This window comes from Sceloporus undulatus, chromosome 1 (genome assembly GCF_019175285.1).
Source record: "Sceloporus undulatus isolate JIND9_A2432 ecotype Alabama chromosome 1, SceUnd_v1.1, whole genome shotgun sequence".
NCBI lineage: Eukaryota > Metazoa > Chordata > Lepidosauria > Squamata > Phrynosomatidae > Sceloporus > Sceloporus undulatus.
Genome location: NC_056522.1, coordinates 190437932 through 190449485, shown reverse-complemented (window position 1 = coordinate 190449485; position 11554 = coordinate 190437932). Strand labels below are relative to the sequence as shown.

The following is an 11554-nucleotide window of genomic DNA, read 5'->3' as shown; positions in this document are numbered from 1 at the left end:
TTATATCCCGCCTTTCTCCCAACATAGGGACTCAAGGCGGCGTGATGAGTTCATCTGTAAAATAATATTAACTCTACTAGATATTAGTCATCCTTAGAGTAACTGAAGCATGTGCAGTACATACTTTGCAAATATTATGCTAGCAGTGCCAAAAGACTGCACCAAAGAGAGAACTGATTTGGAAGATATGAGGAATAGCAAAATATATTATCATAATTGTACAGCAAATTAAATACCCCTACACTACCACTACAGGGGCTTTAGACTAATTACATGCACTGCATAAAAAAAGAACCTCTCAGTAAAGAGGACAAGCTAACAAATCATCTAAATGAAAAGGAATTAAGAATACCGTTGTGTAAGGCTGTGAGAGTTTTCTTTTCTCCCGAGATGGGGTGCATCTACCAAGAAAACCCAGTGGGAAGCACTCTCATTATAACGATAAATGTGGCAACATAGTACAGTTTTATGAATTATTTGGTCCACTCACATCAATCTAATGGCCAAATTATTATTTTAAATCTGTTGATTGAAAGTTCAGCAAATAAAGCAGTACATGAAAAATTCATGGTTAAAAAATCCTTCAATATTCTCTTATTGATTATTTATTTATTTATTACATATACTAACTGGATTTTTAATTTCCAAAATGATCACAAGATGTTTAGTTGGTGCATTCTCTTATTCTGCTTTTAAAAAAGAGTTAACATGCTCAGTAACAGTGTGTTTCCAAGCAATCCCAAAGCTAAAAGGTGTGGTTTTGTGCCTTATTTTAGCCATGCCAAGCTAGGTGTTACACAAAGATTCAAGTCTTGCAGTGTCAGAAAAGGTAGGTCTCTAGAATGGTGCTAGGCATACAGGAGATGTGCATGTTAAAAAGAGAACAGAAAAGTGTACACTTTGGGATAGAGGAAACACACTCTAGAATGAAAAAGAATTCTGCTTGGGGGGAAAGGAGCCAGGATCCTCCCCAGCAACTGCCTTACTGACTGCTGCCTCCTCATCTCTGTCCTACCCTCTGTTGTGGCTGCTGCCAAGTTGGGCTCCGGTGAGCCATGCTCAGGGGTCCTGAGCACCAGCACGTCCCCCTCTTGCTTGCGTTTGATCCCTAGGTCTGTGGAGCCGTGTAGGATCGGAGATCCGGGAATGCTCAAGTCAGCATCATTTGAGAAGTCAAAGCCATCTGGGATTCAACATATAATATTTTAGTGCTTTTTTACTCCTTCCCTAAACTTTCCAACCCAGGCAGGGAAATGAAGGTTTACATAGAACATACAAGAACTTCACCTGATTTTTTTTAAGCTGTTAGATGGACAGCATATAAATAGGTAGGTAAGCTTACTGCATAAAACAGACCAGCAGGCAACACATCAAGAGAAAGGACATACAAGACTTACAGAATGACAGTACAGTACAGTCGTCCCTTCCAATTCGCAGGGGATCCATTCTGGACCCCCCCCCCAAATCAAGAAAATCACCAACATTGAAGCCCCATTGATTACAATGGGGACACACACCTTGCCATTATGCCATTATGTCCCTCCTGGCTTGCCGTCAGCAAAAGGCCAAGGGACGTGACGTCAAGACCACAAATAGGAAGAGACAACTGTATTTGTTTTTAGAATGAAAGGAACAGTAGAGCTTCAATTCCAATGTTTAGGCTTTATGCACTTCCATTATAATGTAATATTGTTCATATGGAAATATAATATCTAGGGTTCCAGGAGATAATATGTAGATTATAAGTTTTGCTTAAGAAATAATTTTAGCTTAGCTAGAACTCAAGTGCCATTTAGCAGCTTTGCCAGTGAAAATCAGAATACATACACAGTTTGCCATATACAAATTTACTCTTGTCTGATGTTTTACTGTCATTCTAGATTTTGATATACATTTGTAGATATTTCAAATTCTACAACAAAATAAATTCCAAGGGACCTTTTGGAAGATGTAATACTTTGATAAAGGGAAAATTCAGAGAAATTATTTAGCTGCAGTTACATACAAACCACTGGCATTTTCTAACCTCAAAAGAGTGTCATTTCAAACGATTTGAGAGGTAACATGGCCCATACCACAGAAGATGGGAAAGACTACAGGTAACAGCAATTCATAACCTCCAGCCCTGTTTAAGTAACTCCAACTTCTTCCCAGAACATAAAATAACGATAATATTTATCCCTCCGCAAGATGCCATCTTAATTGCACATTCATGCATACAGTGTACGGAAAATGATTTGCACTATGTATACTACAGAAACTGAGCTATTCAAGCTCAGAAACCAGTTTGTAGCAATGGAGGTGAATAATGCTATGCTATAGTAACTACTTTTTATTAGAAAGGTTTACCTTCTCTTCTCCAGCGATGTCGACGGATTGAAGCTGTTGTAATAGCAGTCCGAGAAATTCTCGGCACTGTTGGAGTAACCTCTACTTTCAAGACCTTCTGTCCTCCTTGCGATGCATCAGGAGCATCAAAGGGTAATGAGTTCTTCATAGCATTTGCAACCTACAATAACAGGGAAAAGTTGTATAAATGTTGCCTCTCCACAAGCAGCTTTTAAAAGACTGGAAAAGGAAATGGTGAAAAATACAAAGAAACAGCAGTGCAGTCCAAGGAGTTATGCTAAAAAGCCAAAAGATGTCTGCTGTAAGACTCAGGGCCAGTTACTCTGAGACTAACCCAATCTGCATGTTTATTGTGAGAATTAAGAGAAGAAAAACCTCATGATCCCTCTTTGAAGGCAGGACAGGACAGATGGTGACCAGCCTGAGAAGTTATGTTTTTTGTTTTTGTATTTTAAATAAAACTAAGACCTGATTCAAGCAGGGCACATGTACAAGCCTTGGGCTCAAGAATTCTGACCCCCTCATCCAACATAGTGCCAAAGATTGTAGGTTTTGCTTCTGTTTGGGCAGGAAGTTGTGAGGACCCACAGTTTATCATTATGCTCAAACTCAGAATGATGGTTAAATTCAAATATGACTATGGGAAACAAGCCATTTTTTGAAGTTGCCCTTTCCCCTCAAACCCTGGTTAAGAATAACCATAGTCTATATGATGGAGTGGACTGGAGTTCATGAAAGCATGCAATAGAAAATCCTTTCTCTCACTCTCATAGGTGCTGCAGGACTCCTTTATATTTTTATGCTGATATAGACTAATACAGCTATGTCTTTGAATACAGCATATACAGTATATATAGATTTAATCACTACAGTCTATATGGCCACACGTATAAAAAATAAACCATGAAATAAACCAAAAATGAAAGCTTCTGATCTCCTTCTCAGAGCCACAAGAGAGGAAGAAAGGGGTGGGTGGAAAATGGGGAACACAAGGCTCAGACATTTGATGCTAAAGCAGTGGTTCTTAAGCTTTTGGGGTTACAGCCCCCTCTGAAAAATGCAATTGCACACAATATTCACAGTAAGTGGAAGGGAATAAAAAATATTTCTCTGCCTGGTTCCCTGATGCCTTGAACTCATCCATGTACTTCCTAGGGGTCCATGAGGCACAGGTTAAGAACCCCTGCACTACAGAACTGAGTTTTCAGTCATACTAGAAATGTTATTTAAAGCATTGCTTTAAGAAGCTATGCACTGCATTTGTCTTTAGGAAAACTGAAGGAAAATGGTTGTGTTAATTAGAGGAACAAGAAGGCTCAAGGTCACTGGCAAGCAATCCATCCTTCTAGGACTAGATTAGCACTTTTCAGACTCCCTTGGAAAAAAGCAAGCACTCAGTATCTCATTTTTAATTAAAGGAAGACTACAGAAGGAAGACATTCCTTAGAGAAGAAAGTGGGCTGAAAGAAAAATAATGTATGATTGAAAGGAAAATGTGATAACTCCTATATTAGTATTATAAAATAAGACAAATCAAACAGGCACAGCAGTCAGCTCAATTTTATATTGGGCCCATTGCTCAGTTTTAATGAGGAGTGAAATGTGAAACTGAAATATCAATCCACCTACAAGCTTTTTAGCATAGCCGGTGTCATAGGGATCCCTGCAGCAAGCTCAGTTTTTCATTTGCATTTTCAGTCTAGTAGTGCATCCAGTCATTTCCTAAAGGAAAAACCTGATCCAATATTTTACTCTGAGAAGCATTTAGATTACTGCATTCAAAAGCATACAGGTAAATGTTCTAGCCAAGAGAAATTCATCAAGAGGGACATTTAGCTAAATCTATTGGAAAGATCAAAAATGCTTTTCTTGTTTGCCAAGGAATGATCCCACAGTATCCCTTAAAGAGGCTAATATTTAAACCTATGCCTCCTCCACACACACTGTTATTTTTCTTCAGGATAATTAGTAATTATTAATGATTTACTATTACTGCGTTTAACTTTTATGAATTGCATCCTCTGCCGATACTCTGCCTCACACCATTACACAGAACAGCAACCTGTTTCAAACATGTCTCACACAACCTGTAGTTAACCTAGAAGGGAAAGACATAGGGAGAGGGTGATGATGGGGGCAACAGGAATTGCCAGCAGCCTATTAGTGCTTCCTTCTCAAAGTAGCACTCTTATAAAAACTAGTGGCTGAGCCATGAGCCCATTTTCTCTACATATTTTTTATTCCTTCAACCTAAGATGAAGATGCTGATCTCCTGTTTGATTATCAGTTCTGGTTTTTATATATAGGTGTACCATCTTGCCTCCGACAGAGAGAAGCAGGCCCAGCTCCATCAGGCCTAGCCCAAAGTAAGAAGGCGAGTCCTCCCCCTCCAGGTCATCTGCCATGGTCCAGGCCTCAGAGGGAGAGAAGAACCGCTAGACTTATTCCCTTTCCCCACTGCCATTCCTTTCTCCTCTTGTGTCATGTCTTTTTAGATTGTAAGCCTGAGGGCAGGGAAATATCTAAATAATTAATTAATCTCTGTAAAGTGCCATGTAAATTTATGGCGCTATATAAATAAACAACAACAATAATGCAAACAACTTCATTGGTTTTTACCCCTCTATGTACATACACAATTCTACACAGGGTTTACACAATCCAATACAGGATTTACATTGATTATTTCTTATGCCAATTAACTACCTACTTACATAGACTCATCCACATAAAAAACTAGAGGAGAAAAATAATCTTATTTGTGTTTAAACTCTTAATCACATTGAGGGATAAGGTTCCAGCAGAAGGCATCCAATCTATTTGCTTGTAATCACATTATCTTATTGACTGGAACTTTACTTCTGCAGCTGTTATTCACAGGTTAATATAATATTAACCAACAGGTACCTGAGAACCAGATTTCATTAAGCCAGCAATTTAGTTGTGACTCTACAGAAACATCACATTTGCTTTTCTCACAATGTTGCACAACAAACTGCTTTTAAAAATGTGAGAGGTGGGGGAGCAAGATGTTAAAAACTCCATCGTAAAAGAATCAGAGAGAAAAGTATCCACTGGCAAAAAGCACCTTAATTTAGGGGCAGGCAAATATCAGGCATGTCGGATCATAAAATGTTGTTGGTTGTGTGCAATTCACAAAATCAGGTGAAGTATAATGTGGAGAATAAAGACTGTTTTCTCAAAAATAAATATACATTCATTCATTCATAATGTGAATAAATAAATAAATGTATAATACTACTCCTGTTAACACAGTTTTTAAAAATTCTGGCTTACCATAAAGAAGCTAGTATCCTACACATATTGCTCACTTGCTTGCATTTGGCTCCTTCTCTTAGGCTGAACCTACAGTTCAGAAATAATGCACTTTGACACTGCCTTTAACTGTCATGGATCCATAATATGAAAGCTTAGGATTTGTAGTTTGTTGTAGCACCAAAGTTCCCTGTCAGAGAAGGCTAAATATCTGATAAAACTACAAATCTCAGAATTCCACAGCACTGGGCCATGGCAGTTAAAGCAGTGTCCAACTGCATTATGTCTGCAATGTAGATTCAACCCTAGTCAGCATGTCTAAGCAAGCTGAGGACTCTCAATTCTTGTTTTGTTGCAATGTGATAGCTGAAATGGGAACTATCAGTAGTCAAGGAAAACCAAACTACCATTCTAAGCCAAGATCAAACCTGGCTTATAACTTTGGCCGTAGGGGGAGACAGATGGACAATCCCTAACTTGTTTAAGATGCCTCTGCAGAGGAAACAGCAAGTGAGAAAAATCAAGCAACATGCACCAACTCACTGACTCATACACAGAAAGCCAGATTTTATTTTTTTGAAAAAAGGTTTTCGCTTTGTGATGTCCAAACATACCTAATTCTCTGTTTCTGTCACATGAATACCCAAATAGAAACAGATGATGATCTGTCTCTTTCGTATATGCATGAAAGAGCACAAGCATATATTATAAATGAATTATACCTGAATATACAAAGTCTGGGACTGCAGTCAAGAAATCAGAAGAAGACTAAGAATAGGGAGGGCAGCTAGAAAAGAACTAGAAAAGCTCCTAAAGAGCAAAGATATACAACTAAGCATGAAAGTTAGAATCATACAAGCAATTGTGTTCCCCATTACCATGTATGGATGTGAGACCTGAACAGTTAAGAAAATGGACAAAAAGAGAATAAATTCATTTGAGATGTGGTGCTGGACAGCAAAAAGAACAAATAAATGGGTCTGTGAACAGATCAAGCCTGACATTTCCCCAGAGGCAAAGATGACTAAACTAAGGCTGTCATACTTTGGCCACATTATGAGAAGGCATGAATCATTAGAAAAGACAATAATGTTAGGAAAGGGAGGTAGAAAGAAAGGAAGACCAAATGCTAGGTGGGTGGACTCAATTAAGGAGGTCACAAATATGAATCTGCAAGAGCCTAAAAGAACAGTGAAGGATAGGGAGTCTTGGAGATGTCTTATCCACAGGATCACCATAAGTTAAAATCAATTTGAGGGTGGTTAACAACAACAATAACAGCAAATACAGCCAACCAGTATATGTACACAACTACCATGTACTGTTGGTGCATTGCTAATGGTCCCTGCTGTCAGGGCAAACAGACAAGTTTGAGCTATAAGTAGAGGGGCTCTAAGCAGGCAGGCAAGCACACTTCAGTCATCCTGAGAAAGTTCTTCAGAATACTAACAGCTGATCATTCCAAAATAGTTTCTTCCATTGCTGTGACAAAATTTGCTTTTCTTTGAATCAGAAAATGAAGGTGGGGGTGGCAAGGTGCTGACCAGCAGCAGCTAGATTAAGCTATTGCTTCTGCATGACCCGTTCAGCGCGTGCATTTACAGGCTGAGTCTTGCTTTCAATCAGGAAGACAACATACATTTCTATGGTTTCTCCCAAGATCATTTTTGTTGATAGTATCAGTAAAAGGAATGTTCACTTTCTCTCAGCTGAGTAGTGTTCTGCCAACCCTACCTTCGATGAATTGGAGCATGAACTCCAGTGTGTCTAGGGCACCAGGCATTCCTACAGTTTCATAAAACTGTGCTGCAGCTACGACATTCCTTGGACAGAGATAAACTAGTAACAGTTGTTCATGTGATGGTAATTTCCAGATTAGATTTATGCAGCATGCTCTATATAAGGTGGTCCTCGAAGACAATCCAGAAGTTGCAGCTATTGCAAAATGTAGCAGCTAGACATTTAAAGGACTAAATAGCTTGGGGCCTTGATATTTGAAGAAGCATCTCTCCTTATGTAATTCTGTCTAAGTGTTAAGGTCAATGGATGGACCATCCTTTGTGTCTCAGGACAACACACTCTGGGAGGACAAGGGAGAGGGCTTTCCATGCTGTGACACCCCAGTTGTGGAATACCATCCCTTTAAAGAGATCCAATTGCTCCAATTCTGGTATCATTCTGGCATCAAGAAAAAAATTGTGACTTGTTACAAAGCCTTTGGGGCCAAAATGATTTTAAACAAATCCACACATGTGTATAGTTTTTAATTGTTTTAAACTGACTGAAATGGTTTTAAACTATCTGGCTTTAATTTGTTAAATTATTTATTATCCTTTACTATGTTTACATTTTGTGTGTGTGTGTTTTAAATTGTTTGTAACTGGTCAGGTTGATTTTCTTGTATGCCACACTGAGAATTTAGATATAGAGTGTGGCATAATTTTTTTAATAAATAAAATAAATAAATGATAAGAAAACAAAGAACAGAAAAATAAGAAATAAACAAAGCATTAGACACTACTGTATGGACGAGTAAATTAAATTAGAAAGGGAATCAGAACATCATGCACGCCATTTAGGAGTATTAGGAGTAACCTATTCAGATTAGTAATGAATGCACATTTTAATCATATCAGTGTAGTACAGTATATTTCCCCTTACCAACAGAGGCTGAGAATAAAGTTCAAGCTGTGCTCTGTAAATTATGTCATCCAGTGCTTCTTGGCCAAGCTCCCACTGCCCATTGTAACTGCATGTGGATAAAAAAGAAGCAAGTCATTACTTTCCTGAGCCAGATCTTTTTGTCCCCATCTCTTACCCTCCAAATGTAGCCCCTAAACACAGGTCCTGCCCACTTTTGCTACAATTTCAATAATGAAATTACTCAGAATGAGAACCAATTATCCCAACTGCATTTTGCTTGCCTGTCTCCCAATTAGGGCAATGTCATTAGTAAGATTATAATCCAGTAGAAAATTTCTATATTTCACATACATAAACTACCAGATTATTTTCCACAGTAGCACATCACACAAGTAACATATTCACAAAGAACAAAGGAAAACTATCTGTTAAATACTCCAGTAGGGGGTTATTCAGGCAGACACACCTTCTTTGATTATTATTTTTTTTAACACATAAACACACACACAACTTAGGTGTACTCACATGTATACAGTTAGGTGTAGGAGTATATAATTCTCTTTTTAAAAGGTATGCTGATCTGATACGTCTAAAACAAGCCAGAAGTGCAAAACTTCAGGTCTAAGTTGATGGACTTGTAAGCTAACATAGGTTCATAAGGTATTTTATAAAATGCCAGGTGGTAAAATGGCATATCACTGATAACAAAAAGGGGCAGTATTAAATGCCAGAGGGGTCAGGTGGGGGCAGAATCCTTGTTTGGTTCAGTCAAAATCAGGGAGCTCTTCCTTCCCCATACTTTAAATACTTACATAGCATAATAGACACCTGTGAGCAGTTGTACCATGAAGTCAGGATCCAGTACCACTCTGCCATACTCTTCCTTCCAGGGTTTTTCATGTTGCCGTGGAAATCCACAGACACAAAGTCTGAAAAAATATTACATTTATTCAAAAATAGTCTTATAAGTCATACTAATTGAAGTCTCATTGTCTTCAATGGGTCTGCTTCAGAAATGAGCAAGCTCTGGAACTGTGGGGGGCAATTTGTACCTCTCCCCCTTCAGTCCACTGTATATCAGACATATCCCAAAAAATCTATTCCACACAGCCAGAAATAGCCAGAAATAAACTTCTGGTTTTCTAAAAGCCTTCAAGGGCTGGGTCTGGACAAAGCAAAGCATATGGAAGGGTGGACAAGGCATTGCCTTGCAGATATTTCTGGACTACAAACTCCAACAACCCTATCCCGTGTATCCAAAGATGAGGCACACACAGTGCTATAATACAACAACACCTGGAAGGCTGCACTTTGCTCACCTCTGTTTTAAGACAAAAATGAATTTGAGTGAAGATTTTCAGGAGACAAAACAGCCTTTTTTAAAAATCTCAAATGCAGGAGTCATCTAAGAAGGGCCCAGAGCTAAAAGCACTCTACAAGCATGTCCACTCTAATGGTTCTGCACTCAGTTCATTGTGTATAATCAACAATGATATTCACCTTCAAAAGAGGTCATAAAGGAAGGCATCAGTTTTACTCTTTAGAGAACTATCCTTATGGGGATGAATCAATGAAATCTACAGTTGGCCCTCCGTTTTCGCGGGGGATCCGTTCCAGACCCCCTCCCCCATGAAAATGGAGACTTACATATATTCAAGCCCCATAGGCTTGAATGGGGCACATGCCCACAAGCGTGTGCAGGGCTTACGCTGCAGGGGCACGCCCCATTAAAAATAACGGAGGTCACCCTTTCTTGAATATTCAAGACTGCGGAGCTCAAGTCCGCTAGAGAGGAGGGGCGACTGTATTTAATAACAACTCTTGCAAAGCTAGAGGCTAGAAAATCCTACACAACTCTAATCTCCACAGACCAGCATGTACCTGGGAAACACCTGAGGAGAAATTTCTTCATAGGACCCTTTCACATTACACAATTATAACACTATGATTCAACCTTTAATTGCCACAGTTCCCTCCTGCGATTGGTGGTTGAGGGATAGGCCCTTGTGACCCTGAGCCTTGGCGTTCCTCTAATGTTTGGTCAGAGACAATCCTAGGATTTCATAGGATGCAGCCATGGCAGTTAAAGTGTAGTCATGGTGATGCAACTGTGTAAGCATGAAAGCACATTTCTCAGTCTTCTACAGACTAACGTTCCTAAATAAGTAAATTAATAATAATAATAATAATAATAATAATAATTTATTTATAGCCCACCCAATCACAAAGAATCTGGGTGGGTTACAACAATAAAAATACATAGAAAATACAATAAAATTAAAAATTAGTCCCTTCCCAACCCCCATCCCAATACTAAAACTCCAATTAAATAATCAGCATTTAAAAACAATAAAATACAATAGTGTTAAAATTAAGGGAAGAATTGATGGACAGAGCAATGTGAATCACAGTATACGGGGAAAGGAGCTAGGTTGGGAAGGCCTGCCGGAAGAGATCCATCTTAAGAGCCTTCTTAAAGGCTATACGAGAAGAAATGTGGCGGATCTCCTCCAACAGGTCATTCCATAGCTTCGGAGCAGTGGTAGAAAAGGCCCTCTGGGTGACTGAAGTTAATATACATCTTTTAGACTGAAGTAAATTCTTCCCCATGGACCTTAGTGTGTGGGACAGACAGTATGGAAGAAGGCATTCCCTTAAATATTCTGGACCCAAGCCATGTAGGGCTTTAAGAATGATGCTTTGGTTTAACTGCAATAGCTGTTATTTCCCATACAATACCCAACTGCGGATACAGTCTGCATGAAGGAATTGGTGAACTAGCTCAAAGCCAAGAGGATCCCTTTATCAGTAAAACCAATTAACCTTTTTGCCACCAAAAGGATCATAAATGGAGAAGGAACTGAACTCTGATAAGGCATATCTTGGAGCCTAAATTTATCATCCTCCATATGGATTTTCAGGAACACAATTTGGGTGATCCTTTCTTACTAGAAAGGTCTTTGAAAGGAAGGTCACCTCCCTTTAAGCCCAATATTACACAATGATTTACACAGAGATCCCTTTATGGTATAATTATGAAAGCATAGATGCAGCATATTCACTCTGTGCACTGCAGAATTCTGTTGAAAGAAGATATTCTGACTCTCCTTTGTAAATGTCATAAGAAAACTAAAATGTGAGCACAAAGCAAAAATGTAATCAGGAAAAGGCCAGAATCCAAATGGTCACTTAAGACTTATACAAGAGCTTGGTTGTTCCTACTAGGCAATTCAAATTATTTTATTTGAAAAAGAAATAAAACGATGTATTTTAAACTACATCCTAA

The 11554-nt window shown here is 38.7% G+C and overlaps 1 protein-coding gene across 3 annotated transcripts in view; it reads right to left on the bottom strand.

Annotated features, from left to right (window-relative positions):
* Nucleotides 1–11554, bottom strand: part of FAM126B (family with sequence similarity 126 member B) — a 53770-nt gene that overhangs the window by 7954 nt on the left and 34262 nt on the right. For 2 of the 3 annotated variants that reach the window (XM_042462074.1, XM_042462083.1), the window contains exons 9-12: nucleotides 9081–9197; nucleotides 8287–8374; nucleotides 2350–2509; nucleotides 1016–1183 (exon numbers count right to left, since the gene is read on the bottom strand). In XM_042462074.1, coding sequence (XP_042318008.1) covers nucleotides 1016–1183; nucleotides 2350–2509; nucleotides 8287–8374; nucleotides 9081–9197 — 533 coding nt within the window. The remainder of the gene's footprint in view (nucleotides 1–1015; nucleotides 1184–2349; nucleotides 2510–8286; nucleotides 8375–9080; nucleotides 9198–11554) is intronic. The other variant, XM_042462091.1, reaches the window with a different exon arrangement.